The 17,604-nt window shown below is 41.1% G+C and overlaps 1 protein-coding gene across 3 annotated transcripts in view; it reads left to right on the forward strand.

Annotated features, from left to right (window-relative positions):
* Nucleotides 1-2,432: 2,432 nt before the first annotated feature.
* LOC119547069 (ankyrin-3) overlaps nucleotides 2,433-17,604 on the forward strand; it is a 47,991-nt gene continuing 32,819 nt past the window's right edge. For 2 of the 3 annotated variants that reach the window (XM_037853958.1, XM_037853794.1), the window contains exons 1-2: nucleotides 2,433-2,516; nucleotides 2,896-3,034. In XM_037853958.1, the coding sequence (XP_037709886.1) occupies nucleotides 2,918-3,034 (117 nt within the window). In that variant the 5' untranslated portion in view covers nucleotides 2,433-2,516; nucleotides 2,896-2,917. Of the gene's footprint in view, nucleotides 2,550-2,895; nucleotides 3,035-17,604 lie in introns of all 3 variants that reach the window. The other variant, XM_037853874.1, reaches the window with a different exon arrangement.

Raw genomic sequence — 17,604 nt, forward strand, 5'->3', positions numbered from 1 at the left:
AATTGTGAATAAAAATACTGACATACTGCAATTGAGGTCTCGTATGTATCATCTAGTAAATTTTGAATTGGTTAGAGGAGGTACATTTTTTTTACATAAAGTTTTAGATATATTTATGATATCCATTTCGGAAATAATTTGAATTTAATAATGCTACAAAGCTAAGTACACAAATATTACAACATATATATTCTACTATTTATTTTCTTACATTTTTGTTTTTTTTTTGTATGAACTAGTCAATATCCTTTTTAAAAATTTTTTCATTCCAATTTGTAATGTTATCTTTTATTCCTCCAAAGAACTTATGTAAGTTTTAAAAAATATTTTACAATAAATCTGTTTTTTATAGACAGCTGATGGGGTCGGAAAATTTTAATTATAAATTTAATTCGCCCTTCCCTTGTAAAGCAGAATTTATTGCGGTTCGAACTTGCATCCACAACAAACTTGCAAAAGCCAGCTTACATATGCTTTTACCCAATGCCCGATGTCTATTATAAATAACTACATAATGTGACATAAGCATTATATTATTGTAACAAAGTTTTTTTTATTGATATATATATATTTTTATTTTTTAATGTATTTATTTATTAATATAATTTATTAATTTATTTATATGTTCTTAAAATAGTTTACTTGTTGAGTTAGATTTAAGAGATGTCATTACTAAACCCATTACTCGTGGAGTAAACGGGTATATCACATTCGTCGGAAAGTATATAACAGGTAGAAGGAAGCTTTTCCGCCCCCATAATGTATATATATTCTTGATCGGGATAACTAACCGAGTCGATCTAGTCATGTCCGTTATGTCTGTGATCTCGAAATCTACAAAAGCAAGAAAGTTGGGATTATGCACGCAGATTCTTTTACGCCCACAATCCGCTTAAAACTGTGGCTTTTAAATGTTTTGAAATGTATTTGTCTCGTCAATACCTATCGATTGACCTAAACAGTTAAAGCCTAGTACTCAGATCGGCTAAGAGTTTCACTAGTCCAAAAATCTTATTCTTTGTAGTGTGACCGAAGTTTTCAAAGTTCCCCCGCATACATGTAGCATGGTCTTACTGTCAAGCACCTGGGTTTGTTGCCAAACGTAAAACAAATCAATTGGAGAAATTTAAAAAGGTGGAGTCTGCTGGTACACAACGAAATTAAAACAAAAATAAATGGAGTGTTCAACGAATGTTTTTGTTTATGTAAATTAGTAGTTTAAGGCTTCTTCTCGTCCCACGGATGCTTCGCTATTTTTCCCCGCTCCACCGCAGTCCAGCTCCGAGTCCCAATAGGCATATTGGACCTTGAGGAAGTGGGAGCCGGATTGGGAACGGGGTTGATCTGCTGATGCTGCAGGAAGTCGTCCAGCATCCTGGCAGTGGCTGGCTATGGCTTCTCCAACTGTTCCTTAGCCAGCGCCCTATTTTCCTCCGCTTAAGCTGCCAAGTAGCTGGTGGTGGTGGTGTACGGAGTCCTAATGGAAAGGACGACGGAGATCATATTTCTGGTGGTTCTGCTAAAAAGATACTTCTATTAGTACAACGCAACCAAATTCTTTTGGCCAGATCTTACTTTCTTTGAGAGAGAGGGCAAAGTCCCACTCGGCATATTCCTTCCCACTGGGATTCTCTAAAGGATCTCCTCCAGCACTTCAACTATTCTGCAGACTTGCCCCTGTTGTGGTATTGCTTCCTGTCGGTGAAATCCGACAATAAAGGGCAACAGCTTGGATTAGGCGTCCTATTTGACGTCCTGCAGTCGATTATGGGGTTTTCGTTCAATTATAATTTAATTCTCCTTTGCACGAACACCGCTAAAGATTAAATTTCTTATTCTTTGGGCCGCGGCTAACGGCGTTCATCGAAATTCACTCGCTAATCTGGTATTTCCTTATTCATCTGAGAACCGCGCTGAAAAACAGACCCGACGAAAAGCGTTAGCTGCGTATTTGCCTCTCGCTCACTCCTATGGTTAGCTCTCGGTTTTCGTCGATGTGAGTACTAGGCTTAACGGATAACGGTTAAGTCTGTCTACCGACCACATAACCATATATATATCTCCATTTCGCTTTAGTCCCCTTAGCTGAGGAACGGGTATCTGATAGTCAAGGCACTCAACTACAGCGTTCTTCCCTGTTTTATTTTATTAAATTAAAATGCTCCTGTAATTGTTTTTAGTTCATTTCAAAAGCGAGCAGCAAAGATAACATAGTGTTTGTATCTAATAAATACAAAACCTGTGTTTTTCTGCTTTGCAATTTTTAATATACAGTGACTGTATCTTTTTTTAATTTTATATAAAAACAATAAGCCTACGGCCATAGGAAATTTAAAAAAAATAGTTGTTTGTTTTCGTGATGTTATAAGAAAGGCTAGATTTTAGGGGGAAAAGAGCGGGCAGCACTGATGGAATCGAAGGAATTTGGATATGGCAGCATAGCGATAACTAAGTGTGTAACTATCGAACTACTTTCTCTAAAAATAGTAAAACATTCAAATATATGGACATTTTATGTAAATATATCCCTAAAAAATAAATATTAAGAAGTGTGTAAACATAATAATAACGATTTAACTTATTAACCCCTAACACCAGAGAATTTGTATAAACGAAATTATTGTTATATGTGGTGACGTCATTCCATATACCGTTCACAAAAATTGAAGCCCCAACAAAAATATAAAAGTTAAAAATATTAACATAACTGTTAAAATAAAAGATACATTTGTATAAAATAAATGCCATTGCCTATACATATGTACATACATAAGTACCTTCACCTTAATTTTTGTATATATGCATGCATATATGTATGTATGTGCGTCTATCAAATATAAACAAATTAATAAAAAACAATTTTTATTTCTATGCCGAATACTTGTTAACTTGCAGGCCTTGAACGTTAATCATAATCATGACACTGGGTGAGGTACGAGTCGAGAACAAAATCCAACCTACTGAAAACTGCGCGCAAACCATGAATATAAATAATGGCATGACCTCAGACAAATCTAATGGAAATAAAAAACAGGTAATAAGTACTATAAATGGCACTATTTTCGGGTATGATAACAAAAACCATTTAGACCGTAAAACATGTACTTATGCGTGTACAAATGTCCATACCGCCAAACATACTTAAATATGCTTTTGTTGTAATTGCTTTCGGTGTGTGGGCGTTTCCAGTTAGAAGATCTCCATCGGGAAAGTTAATTATTTCTCAAATTTGTGTGCATACAAACAAAAATGTGTGTGTACATTTCCCATTGAACAAAATGTTTACGTATGTATGTATGTACATAATTAAAAAAAATTAAGTGATCGCCCTCAGTTTGCCAATACATGCCTCTTGCCTACGAATATTTTTATCTTATTTATAAATATAAATATTGGGATATCATTCTTTTAATTCCTCGATTTATATACTGTATAAAAATCACTCTTTGATGGGTAATTCTATTTAAAGCTCAAACAATTTTAGAGAAAAAATCCATTACTAAGAAAACAATTATATCAGGGGCCGGCCCATAGAAAAGATTCCCACTCCTTCATTCCCCAGACATCGCCAGACAATCACGGGTGCCACAGAAATCACTTCCGCGCTAAGTCGTCCAAAATTTATATTGATGCACATTAGAAACATACGCTAAAAGGGCGCTTTGCGATTTCTGTGGCACTCCCAAATAACATAAAATAAAGTTAAAAACAAGGAAGAACGCTATAGTCGAGTAAATCTGAGATCCCAATTCTCGATCTTTGATAGTTTCCGAGGTCTCAGCGTCCATACGGACAGACGGACATGGCTAGATCGACTCGGCTAGTGATCCTGATCAAGAATATATATGCTTTATGGGGTCGGAAACGCTTCCTTCTGCCTTTTACATACTTTCCGACTAATATAGTATACCCTTTTACTCTACGAGTAACGGGTGTAAAAAATAATATAAGGGCAATTCCGACCGTTTATAGTACATATGTATGTATATACCCTTCAGTTTTTGGAGTCGGCTTCGGGTGACTTGTTAGAAGGCAAAAACACTCGGCCGCTGTCGACATCAGAAGAGAGGTCGGCGCAGCGTAGATGACTGCTGACGAAAACGGTCGGGCAAGACTCGTAGATTTCCTTATCTTTCTTTGTCTTATAATCTGCCAGCACCGTTATTTTTTTGCGTCTATCCATTGTGTTCAGCTAGCGACCAACATTTTTTATGCCCTAACATTTTGGGAGCATTATTGTATTTCGAAATTAAACAATTAATATTGATTTATAAATGTCATTAATTTTATCATAGTAAAATTAGGTATTTGTAATTTATTTAAAGTGTTATTTGTATGTAACAGTGACTGTAAATATTGATTATTGATTTGTTTTTTGAATCAAAAAATCATCCACTTAAGATCGACACGCGGAAAAGAGAAACACCATAGCGATTCTTTTTGGATTGCCTAACCATTTTCATCATGATTTTTAAATTTGTGACTTTTATAATATTTCTCTAAAAATAATGATTATTTTTGGGTTTTATAATAAAAATCAAAAATAATATCGAAAAAAATAAAAATTAAAAATAATGACTATTTTTGATTTTTATTTGTATACCCTTGCAGAGGGTATTATGATTTCAGTCAGAAGTTTGGAACGCAGTGAAGGAGACGTTTCCGACCCCATAAAGTATATATATTCTTGATCAGCATCAGTAGAAGAGTCGATCTAGCCATGTCTGTCTGTCCGTCCGTTTCTACGCAAACTAGTCTCTCAGTTTTAAAGCTATCGGGCTGAAACTTTCCCAAAAGTCGTATTATATAAGTCGGAACCAGCTGGATCGGACTATTTCTTATAGCTCCCATAGGAATAATCGGGAAAAAAAAATTTTAAAAAAGTATATCTTTGGTGTTTTTTAACATATAACCACATATGCTTGGAAATAACATTTTTTAATTAGTTCTGAATTTCGAATTTAATTTTATCAAAATCGGACGACTATATCATATAGCTGCCATAGGAACGATCAGAAAATTGGTGGAAAAATAATATGAAACAAATTAATGCTGTGGGGTTTTTTGACATAATATCTTTTCCTATTGGAAAATCATTTAAATATCATTGTTGTATTTTAAAATTTAATAATTATAACTGCAAGGGTATACAAACTTCGGCTTGCCGAAGCTAACTTCCTTGTTTTTTATTCAACCTAACAAAAAGTCGTTCAAAACCAAAAACTTTTCTATTCTTTTTTTATATTTACTCTGCCCTTCCATTAAGATAAATCAAGATTCATCTTAGAATCAAGTTTTCTAACCAGAAGTAAATGTTTTGCAGAGTCAAATGCTTTTCTAAAGTCGGTGTAAATTTTTTCTTACGAGTTTTCTTTATTTATCGAATATTAACCTTAATAAGATTAACAATGAGTAGATCAAATCTTTCAAATGCAACCTTATTAACAGTCATATAGTCTGACTTTAGACTAAAAGAGCTGTAATAAGTACTGCTGGGCTGGTAAATCGATCCGATGTATATTGTTTCTATTCGAAACCCGTTGAATCTTTAACCGGCGGTCCCTGTGGATATTTTCGTCCCGAACATACCGTGGTGTCCCAATGATTTTTCGCAAAATTTTTGTTGTGAGCGCTGTATAATATCAAAGCTGGGAGCCGTAACTCTAAATGGTTTTAAAAGTGGAATTGCAGAGCAGAACCAGACATAGGGGTAAATAAGAATTTATTATCCAGTATAGGCTGCTAGATCTAAGTTTGAGATGTACATTCTTGCATTCAATGTGCCTCCGCCAGGTTAGAAGTCTCTTGAGGTGGACGCCGTAATATTTTACATCGCTGGCTTCGTGGATCCGAGTACTGTTCAAAGTTAGCGTAGGCACGATTGTCTGTTAAGAGTAAACGTTATAAATTTACACATTTGTTCATTAAGTTTGATTCGCCTGTCTGATAGCCATTTCTCAACTACCACCAGATATTCTGCTAGTTGGGCTGATGATCTGCTCGAGCAGTTCAGGATTGGGGTGTCGTCAGCGGTGTTGCCAAATCAGCTTTTTTCCCGTCATTTTCAGATTTTTTTTTTACTTGACTAGCGGGCATATTTAAGGAACAGCGGGAAGCGGGAATTCCGGCTCTTTTTAATTTTAAATCAGCTTTTTTATATCGATATTATGTCACAGCAGATTTTCTTTTATCGGTCCTAATCTTCTTCGAGAGTGTCATCTTTATTTTATGTCCAAAAAAATCCAACATTGTTCCCCACTTTGGAAGAGTTTTCTGTTGAAGATATCGGCAGAATACAGCGCCAATATAATGATATACATCTATATATATATCTAGAGCATTGACGATACAATAAAGTTTTGGGCGGAAGTAAAACTTTTTAATGACTCTGGGGCAACGAACGATTTTCTGAATTATCTTCGTTTGCGATTCAGATGTTGTCCTTGCCATGCCACGCTGACATAGAACGTGCGTATAGCCAAGTAAACATTGTAAAATCAAAACTGAGAAATAGAATGGACGTCACCACTCTTAACTCAATATTGTGTATATAATTAGTCTGATTACAGATATGGGTTGCGAAGACACAAAAAATGTTGCTTAGACCCCTTAGAATTTAATAACGCACATTAGAGGCCTATGACAAGGATATAAAGAATGATACGGTTCATATTGAAGATGGCATATTAAATATATTATAATATATAATCCTTAATACTAAAAAAAACATTATTTTGAACTCATTTTAATAGAAAGCTAAAGGAAAAAACTGGTGCTCCTTGATTTCAGTCAGAAGTTTGCAACGCAGTGAAGGAGACGTTTCCGAGTCGATCTAGACATGTCCGTCTGTCCGTCCGTTTCTACGCAAACTAGTCTCTCAGTTTTAAAGCTATCGGGCTGAAACTTTCCCAAAAGTCTTATATCTTTTGCAAGTAGTATATAAGTCGGAACCAGCCGGATCGGACTACTATATCTTATAGCTCCCATAAGAATAATCGGAACAAAAATGATATCTTTGGTGTTTTTTAACATATAACCTTCTAAGCTTGGAAATTATATTTTTCAATTAGTTTTGAATTTCAAATTAAATTTTATTAAAATCGGACGACTAAATCATATAGCTGCCATAGGAACGATAGGAAAATTGGTGGAAATATAATATGGAACAAATTATAGCGTTGGTGTTTTTTAACTATAACCTCCTACGCTTTTAGATAACATTTTAGAATTAGTTCTGAATTTCGAAATTAATTTTACCAAAATCGGACGACTGTATCATATAGCTGCCATAGGAACGATCGGAAAATTGGTGGTAAAATAATATGAAACAATTTATAGCTTCGGTGCTTTTTGACATATTATTTTATACTATTGGGAATATCATTATTTGTATTTTTAAGAATTTCGAATTACATTTAATAATTACAACTGCAAGGGTATACAATCTTCGGCTTGCCGAAGGAATACCTTCTGGGTATTGGACATAGTATAGCTTCTCTAGCTTCAATGTTGTACTCGTTGGATGTTGTTTTATTGCATCTCACCGCGAAGACTCCGTGGTAGAGGTAACTTCTGACGCGTCAAGTAACTTCTGACGGGAATGTGAAATTCCGGGATTACATTGTGAGTTCTTAGATATCATTTTACGCTCGTGAGAAGGCATTTTTCCAATAATTTGGACAGGCGCGAAAACAAACTTAATTTTGTATTGGTTGCTACGCACAGTGTTGATACTTTTGCTGCTTCCACGACACGGATTCCGGGGCATCAACACAGCAGTCAATCCAGATGTCGCGAGTCGTGTGATTGGCATTGAAGTCCTCCTTTAAAGCAATATTCGAGTAAATTGTAGAAGTCCATGAAATGTCCTTCAGTTACTGTAAAACTCTGTGTGCAGTAAGATAGTTATACTGCCGTTGCCTGATTGTAGTTTTATAGATGTAGCTTGCAAATAATTTGTTGGAATCCTCTGGTGGGAAACTGGTGTTTATGCGTTTCCTTCTCTTATTTGGAAGTTGTATTTGCTTGTGAGGTGCGTTTCTGCCAGCAGCATTACGTCTATGTGGTTTTTATTGAGGAACAAAGTTATTTCATGTTTGTGCTTGGAAACGCCCTTGGCTTAGCACATGAATATTCGAAGGATGTCGATTATTTTTATTGCTTGCTAAGAGGTTAGTGAGATCGCCCCGGATTCTCTAGTCCTGCTTTCAGGGTCCTGCTGTATGTTATTCCCCCAATTGTGTTTAGGGGGCCAAATAAAGATCTGGCTGCCTTCGCGAAGAAAACGTCAACTGTGGTTCGAGATTCTATGTATTCTGTGAGCGTGCAGATTTTTCTCGTTCACGCCGGCTCTTCTCTGTTAGTCTTTCTCTTTATAAACTAGGCCGTCTGTGTAGTTTGCGGTACGGTTTTCTCCAGGATGGAAAACCGTATTTGACCATGTAGGTAACTTAAATCTATTAGTCCAGCGATTAAACTGTGAACATAACACCATGGCAGGTCCCTCGATCCTCAAGCGAAGGCAGGCACAATAGACGCGGTCTATCGACGTAAGATGGTAGGTGACGATGTGTTTCCCAGTTTAATCCACGTAAAGTAAAGAAACAGAACTGTTCCTGTACCGATTTGGTGAGGTCCTGATACTAAGCGTTACCAATCACACAAACAATACTCTAGAACTGGACCAACCAAAGAATTGTATAGGTTATTTTGTTACTTCAGTAAAAATTACATCAAATAAAGTAAATTCTTGAAGGTTCATAGAAGTTGATATACGTTTCATAAAGCCATGTTGAGTTGGGGACATTATTAAGCCCCATTGTAGTTGAGCGGTAATTACTGTTCAAAAAACTTTGTGACCGCGCTAAGTCTTGCAATACCGCCGTTGTTTTTAATATCAGATTTGCATCCCTTTTTACGAAGTGTATGATATAAGATTTCTTCATGGAAATAAAAATGGATAGTGGATTTCTGGAAAAGTTTTGACAACAGAGATGAGAAACCAACCTTGACTGTTTGAAGATTTTGAAAGACGTCATCCTCGCTAAATACGGTTGGCGTTAGGAAAAGGGAATGGGTAGGATGAGGATTACTAATAGATCAGTATGTAAAAAGGTAGAATTTGGCAAATAAGTTCGCCCCATTGGACTCTTTAGAGGCGGATATCGAACCAAGGTGATGGCAATTTGAAAATGGTTGTAACTATACCCGTTACTCGTAGAGTAAAAGGGTGTACTAGATTCGTCGGAAAGTATGTAACAGGCAGAAGGAAGCGTTTCCGACCCCATAAAGTATATATATTCTTGATCAGGATGACTAGTCGAGTCGATCTAGCCATGTCCGTCTGTCCGTATGAACGCTGAAATCTCGGAAACTATAAAAGCTACAATACTAGGATTGGGCATGCAGATTCCTGAGATTCCTGCGCAGCGCAAGTTTGTTTCAGCAGAGTGCCACGCCCACTCTAACGCCCGCAAACCGCCCAAAACTGTGGCTCCTACAGTTTTGATGCTAGAATAAAAATTTTAACTGAAATGTATTGTTCTCATCAATACCTATCGATTGACTTATAAAAAAGTTTGCCACGCCCACTTTAACGCCCACAAACCGCCCAAAAACTTCAAAAAATCGTTATTATGAACGTGGATATCTCGGAAACTATCATAGATACAGAATTGGGATCTCAGATTTAGATTCCGAAGCTTTGTACGCAGCGCAAGTTTGTTACGCGAATATGCCACGCCCACTATAACGTCCACAAACCGCCCAAACCTGTGGCGCCCACAATTTTTATGGAAGATAAAAAAAAAAAATTTGCCACGCCCATAACGCTTAAATCTGTTTACCGCCGGTAGGTGGCGCATTTAAATCTCTCTTTGCTGCTTGCATATTTCCATTTCCCTTTGGTCCCTTAAGATGAGTAACGAGTATCTGATATTCGAGGTACTCGACTATCGCGTTCTCCCTTGTTTTTATTTGGGACTAACTAACTTTTTGGGGAGTCCAGGAATTCGGTTCTACAAAATTCAAGGCAATTATTGTTACATTTGGACATATTTAAGGTAAGCCATATTGTCACACAGCCAGCAGCGAATTAAGGTTTGTCGAGAAGTAATTTTTCCAGTTAAAGGCAAGGTACAACAAGCAGACATTGTAAATGTTTTATTTGTACATTTTACACATATATAAACAAGGTAAATGTTGCGTCAATTAAGTCAGCGACAAGATTTTCGACCGTGTGAATGCTCGCTACTAAGTGCGCCAGCAATAACACAACGTAGAAGTTTTTTGTATACTCATGAATAGAATAGAGCAGCGAAGCGCCGCTAGAAAACATATTGATATGTTCTCTCACCGTGGGGATATGAAGATCGTTATCTAACCCTTATTTCTTACATACCAAGGAGCATTCGCAATAGTAGGTAGCGCCCGGCTTTGCACTCTTTGGACCCCCTTTGGTACCCCATATTTGGATGCAGTACGTCATTGAAGGCACCACAATCGACTTGTGCAGCAACATCAATTTGCTGATGCTGAGTTTACTTGTTCCTTTAAGCATCCAATTTAGCTTTCGGGGCTTAGCTTTCGTCAAGTGCATAGCTGCGAAATTCTTTGTGAGGATTCTATGGACAAGTCCACCTTCGTGGCAAACCAATTTTTTTTTGTAAACCCGGCATCTAAAGCTGCAGTGACAGTTCTCAGACGTTAGCTTTTGGAGTATCGCGAAAACAAGCGAAAAAGAGATCAAAAGGCAACAATTGCCATTTGTTGATCTTGCAAGTAACCGCTATTTCGAATTCAAATCTGAATACAAATTTGATGATAAACTTAATAAAAATAAACTAAAATACAGATATCCGTACCGCGTCTTGGAACCTAGTGCCTCCGGGCTGCAAGGTTCACTCCTTGTCCTAGGCCACGACTGATTCTGTTGAGCCTACTCTAAGGGGGTTTGTGCACTGGAAGTCGGTAAAGCAGTACCAAGCATTGCACATCTTCCAATATACCTACATTTTCGGACTCCGAAATCAAATTTGACATCCATTAAAAGGTGGCTAAGGCATAAAAGAGTATGATTGATGCTCTAAATTCTTCACTACATCTCCATTAACGCCCCACCTTTACCATCCTAAGATGTAGAACCCGAGCTGGAAGCCATAGCCGGCGACGATGAAGATTGGCGGACCCCAATTAATAACAAGGTTAGGTTAGGTTAGGTTAGGTAGGAGTGGTTGGAGACTAAATATTAGTCCCTTCACTTAGGCCACAATGGGCCCCTTGTGATACCACATGATCTCTGAAAGATCCTTTTCCCTAGCTCATGGGTTATCTGCTTTCGCGAAGTATTCTGTTCTTCTCAAGAAACATAGTAGTTTTTGAATGCTTACGTCCTGAATGGCCGCAAGGTTCGGAAGTGTGTAGCTACCTAGGGTTTGAAAGCGCTTTAGGTTATGCGCTGGGCAGAAGCATAGGAGGTGTTCGATGCTCTCCTCTTCGCCTATCTGTTTGCAGCTGCGGCAGAAGTCGTGGTTACTTAGACCCAGCCTTATCGCATGAGTCCCTATAAGACAGTGGCCCGTGAGGGCATTTAGGAGAGTGGAGATGTCCTCCCTGCTACATTGTAGGAGAGTTTTTGTTCTTTTCGTGTTGTAGTTTGGCCATGTGAGTCTAGAATTGTGGCATGTTGAGATTGAGTTCCAACGGTTGTTGGAAAGAGTATACAATCTCTGCCTGAGATGGAGCTTGCAGGTAGCCATAGGCATCCCTACCGTGTCCTTATCGCGAAGGATATCGGCGGTTGTCCCCTATCTTGCTAGCTCGTCTGCTATGCAGTTGCCCTCAATGTTGCGGTGTCCAGGCACCCAGATGAGGTTGATTCTCAAATGAGTGGCCATCTCGTTAAGAGATTTGCGGCATTCAGAGATTGTTTTTGAGCTCGTTGTGTAGGAGTCGAGGGCCCTGAGGGCAGCTTGACTATCCGAGAAGATGAAGATATCTATGTCTTGATGTACAGACGTGTTCAGGTGGGTAGTGGCTTTCTGAATTGCTATCACTTCCGCTTGGAAAACACTACAGTGGTCTGGTAGGCGGAATGAGACTTTTATGTCTAGTTCGGGGGAAAAGACTCCCCCACCTGTTTGGGAGTTAAGCTTGGAGCCGTCCGTGTATATGTTGACGGCGTTTACGAATTGATGTGGGAGGTTGTCCCAGTCTGAATGGGTGGGTATATAAATTTTGTATCTTCTTTCGAAGTTGACTATGGGTGGGACGTAGTCTGTATTACGTGGTAGGGGTGAATGTTTTGATAGGATATTGGTGTGACCCGTGGAGCCTGTTGTCCATGCCGCTGCTTCACGGAGCCTAGCGCTGTTGCAGATGCCCAGCTTTTGGGAAGTAGGTCCAGGGGTTGGAGATCGAAAATTGTGTTTAGTGCCTCAGTGGCGGTAGTGCGCAGCGCCCCACTGATGCAGAGCTCTGCGCTTCTTTGGATCTTGTGAAGGATCCGAAGGTTGCACTTCTTATCTAGAGAAGGCCACCAAACGATGTTTCCGTAGAGGAGAATGGGCCTGACTATTGCAGTATATAGCCAGTGAACTATCATGGGGGAGAAACCCCACTTCCTCCCTATGGCTTTTTTACAAGCGAAGAGGGCTATGGCCGCTTTGCGTGTGCGATCTAGGATGTTATCAGTCCAGAGGAGCTTTTTGTCAAGAATGACATCTAGGTACTTTGCTTGGTTGCTAAAGGTTAGGCGCGTTTGGTGTAGTTTTGGGGGAACTAGAATTGGTACCTTGTACTTCCTTGTAAAGAGAACTAGTTCGGTTTTTCCGGGTTAACTCCCAGTCCACAGCCAGCTGTCCACCGAGAGAGGGAGAGAGGGCTGTCTCCATTAGATTGCAAAGGGTTTGCGGGAATTTACCCTGCAGTAGGATAACCACGTCATCCGCGTAGGCTACCACTTTTGTGCCCGCCTCTTCTAGGAGTGATAGCAGTTTGTTGACCACTAAAACCCATAGAAGAGGTGAGAGTACGCCCCCTTGTGGGGTTCATCTACTGATTCTATGCTACTGCAGAAGTTAGCCCAGGCTCTTCGTTTTGATATTCTAATTTCCTTTTTGTATAGGCTTAGTTTTGTATGATATAAATTCCAGGAGGATTCGCTATCGTTGTATTTAGCTTTATTGAAGTAAGTTCTACACTCTCTTTTAAGGTTCGCCAGGGTTGGGTTCCACCATGGGGGTTTGTGCTTTGTTTTGACTGTTCTACTTGGGCAAGCCCTTTTTAAGGCCTCACCGCAGATATCAGTAAAAGTGTTAACTAGGCTATCTAATTCTTGACGGTTGCGTATGTGTGTCGGAGGAGTGTGTAGGTTCCTAATGAGGAAATTTTTGTAGTATTCCCAGTTTGTTTAATCTTAGATTAGTTATGTTCTCGGCGGGAGGATAGTCTAGACTTATTGTAAATTCTATGTATCGGTGGTCTGAGAATGAGTGTTCGATCCCCACCTTCCACGCTTCTAGCTGGTTAAGTAGGGGATCAGATATTAGAGTAGTCTAGTACTTCCCTCCTATTTCTAGTGATGAAAGTTGGGTCATTACCTTTATTGCAGATGAATAGATTTCATTAAAGGAGATAGTCGTAGAGTAACTCACCCCTTTCGTTGGTGTTTTTACTTCCCCATTGTGTGTGGTGTGAGTTAGCGTCCCCACCCAGGATGAGTTCCTTAGATGAGTGAGTGCGTATGAGTTGTTGTGTAGTAGTGTTTGGTAGTGGCCCTTCGTAGTCGTGAGCCAGATAGAATGATGCTATGGTGTGATGGGTGTGTTCGTTTAGCTCCAGTCTGACCGTGGTAAGGTCGGCTTCGCTAAACTGTGGAATAAGAAATGTATTAAAGTGTGTCTTTGTAAGAGTGCAGGTTCTGGTTTTACCCTTGTCCTTGGTGTAAAATAGCTTGTATAGGGGGGTTGATAAGCCACAGATGTTGTTACCAACAATCCATGGCTCTTGAATGAGGCCTACGTCTATGTTGCCTGTTGCCAGGCGGGTGAGGAGGGCAGCGGATGCTGCCTTGCTGTGGTGCAGATTAATTTGCAGAAACTGCACCATCTTTGGGACTGGGGTCGGGCTGGGTACCCTCCGCTTCCTCCGCTATGTCCTGGAGAACAGAGCGCCCTGGTCGGGTTGTGTCCTGGGTGCACAGCTGCTTCAGGCTCTCTGTCAGCTCCGAGTCGGTTGACACGTAGCCGGCGAGGGTGGCCTCTTCATGATCCGGCTTGTCGTCGCTCGGGGGTTCGTACGACGCACAGGCAGCCAGGTTGTCTGCCGCTAACTTATCGGTGTCGTATATACGTAGCTGCACCTTATCGAACTCTGTGTTGTTGGGCTGCGAGGGGTTCCAAGCAGGCCTGGTTCAGGAGGATAAGCACGCTCATGGTGACTCGCTCGGTTTTCACCACCTTGACCACCTTCCAACCGTCTGTTGGAAGTTTTGGGTTGAACCTGGTCAGCAGGCTGAGTATAGCCTCTGGTTCCGATGGTTCCGACGGCAGCCACACCCTCGCTCTCGGTCGAGACGGGATGTCTGCAGCCTCACAAACTGCCAGCTAGGCCCCGGGGTAGACCTCGCCGACTTTGGTAATTGCAGCCTTGTAGAGTGCTGCCGATCTCTCGTCTTCGCAGGCGATCAACTTTACATTGCCCTGGTACCACCCTGCATCTGTGCAATCGGGTGGCGGGCCTGGGTTCTCGTCCAACACTTTCAAGGCCACTGACGCAAGGGCCCGTCTAACCAGACCCCATTGGTTTCTTGGGATCTTACCGCCTTCAACGCTCTGGTCGATGACACCAATGATCTTCCGATCCTTTACCACTTCCGCAAAGGATCTCGACCATGTGCCGCGGTTGGTTACCTTAGCCTTCTTGCTCGCTGGTTGAGCTGACTCCATCGACCTCTCTCGCTTCTTGCTGTTGCTGGTAGTCATAGCGATGTCGAAGTCTGGGATAATTGCCTTCGCCCAGGCTATGTCCTCTTGGATTTTCAGGTAATCCAATTTCGATGTCTGATCCTCACGTATCGGATTGGTGGCCAGCCGTTTGAGGATCCTAGAAGCCTTCTTTCTTTCAAGAGGTCCTGCCTGGTTAGGTGGTACCCTCTTAAACTCCTTTGCCCTGGTACTCACCACGAGACCGGCTTTAGCGCTCCCCTCAGGTTGGAGTGGCTGGTTAGCCACACCTACGCTGGTGGGAGGCTTAGGCTTGTCGCTATGGCGAGTTGGGCTTAGCCGGCTGCGTTGTTCGCTGGCCTTGGCAGGGGTAGACGTCACGTGGACTGGGGTGGTCAGAGCCGTGATCTTGCTCTTTCTCTCGTCGTTGGTTACGACTTCCGACTTTATAAGAGTGTCGGGCTCTTGTCTTGTGCAGTCTTTTAGTTTTATATTTGTTAAATTCTCCATGTTAATTCCCACGAGCTGCGGAGAAAGGACAGGTCCACCCGGGCAGAGATCCGCCGTACCCGGGTAAGGCGGGTAAGGCCACTTGCCTGAGCTCACCGTTTGAGACTGAGTTATTTGATGACTCGGGCTCCCAGCCAGATTAACTCTCGGCACGGTACGAGTGACACCTTAGTCCAGCCCGGGGTGAGATGAGTTGTGTGGGTAGGGAAGAGGTAGGTTTAAAGCGTGTGGGTAGGGGTGTGTGTGAGCTATTTGTCGGAGGCGGCAGCACAAGCGCGACGTCGGTACTGCTACGGCGCAGATACCCGCTGACTGTGCGAGGCTACTTATTTGCGCTTCGTGTTGGGGGCTTGGCGGTAGCCGGGCCGTGTCCAACTTCCACGCTTATTCGTAGCTACCCTGGAGAACCAGGGCGCTCGCTATCCGCAACCTGCGACCCGTTCGGTAGCCTTCAGTTCGGCGCCCTCAGAGCCATCCCACTAGCTCTTTGGCCGAAAATTAAATTAATTAAATTAAATTAATAACAAACTCCGTCCAGAATCTAGATCTCCCAATTCCCCAAATAAAATTCAGAGCACCGATTTTCTGAACTTTCAGCCATGGACACTACCGATGAACATGTAAGCGTTTGTCAAACAGCTAGCCAGTTGAGGAACAACCCCGATCAGGCCAGTGCCAGCGCTAGATTAAGCCATGGTAGTAGCAGCAACAACAAAAACGTCGAACGCAGCAACAGAAACACCAACAATGAAGGCACCAACAGTATTAACAATAATAACAACAATAATATCAGCAAGACTAGCCAAGACAACATTACAAACCACCCACCCAATCAAAAGCCACCGCCGATTGTGATGAATAACTGCGAAAATCTGAATCTAGAGATAAGATCGTTCATCCGACTAAATACTCCGTAAAATGTCATTAAAACAATTCCGATCCGATTTTTTCTGCAGATACAGACGCGTATAGACCTATTTTACTAAATCCTAAATTTCAGAAAAGGTCGCGTTCCACTCCTGGCAGCATAAAGAGGATAGATCTTATCGCGTGGTTATTCGAGGTGTCCATCACACAATTTCGGATGAACACATTAAAGAAAGCCTTACCTTGCTTGGCCATATTGAAAGAACAAAAAGCCGTTTTGACAAAACAAAGTCCGTCAACCTAGTGTTTTTAGAACAAGAGCCATCTTCAGCCATATGAATCATAGCTGTGTGAAATGTGGTCAGAAACATGCCACAGAGGCCTGCGAACGAGATATTCATCCTGTCAAATGTGTAAATTGTGGTAAAAATCACATAGCAAATTAAAAGGACTGTGTTGTCTACCACCAGTCTACTCTGCCCCAAAAATCCTCTACAAAAAGGTCGACCGTTCCATCGTGGGAGCTCCGTAAGACGCCAATGTCACCAATGGTCATTCTCAACACCAAATCCATGAAGTTGAACACCCAAGTTGCATCAAAACCAATTCCCTCCACTGTCCTGGATCTGGTGAGGTTGAAAAGGACATTGCGTCGCAGATTTATGCGTTCTCCAGATTCTGCTGACAAAAGATAATATCGTCGTGCAGTCTACGATCTAAAAAAACTATTGCATAGAACGAAGTGTGAATACTTTGCCGATTTGGTGAGCAAAGCTTATCCCACAATAAGGAATATAAAATAAATAAAGTGTGCTGACAACACATGGTGTAGATCAGACGGCGAAATGACGATGGCCTTTGCTGAGGAATTGGAAGGGCGCTTTCAGTTATTCAATCTTGCTATCGAACCTATTCGTCATGTGAGTCCAGAAGAGGTCTGCCTTCCAATACGCAAGCTGCATCGACAGCAGAACTGTCATGGCGTTACCTAGGAAGGGTATACTATTTCTAGTTCTCCTTTTCAACCAAGTCACCATGGTACCCCAGAGAAAGTCCATCGGGTTACGCAGCACATTCTTGAAGCTTTCGAAAATAAACAGTACAGTTCAGCAGTCTTTCTTGATGTCAAAGGAGCTTTTGCTCGCGTATGGCACGATGGCTTGCTGTTTAACCTGAAAAGTCTTCTGCAAACTGCACATCTCCTGAAATCGTATCTTTTAGAACGAAAGATCGGCGAAAGGTCATCTATCAGATGCATTCGAGCTGGCGTACCTCAGGGTAGCGT

Source organism: Drosophila subpulchrella, chromosome 4, assembly GCF_014743375.2.
Source record: "Drosophila subpulchrella strain 33 F10 #4 breed RU33 chromosome 4, RU_Dsub_v1.1 Primary Assembly, whole genome shotgun sequence".
NCBI classification, from domain to species: domain Eukaryota; kingdom Metazoa; phylum Arthropoda; class Insecta; order Diptera; family Drosophilidae; genus Drosophila; species Drosophila subpulchrella.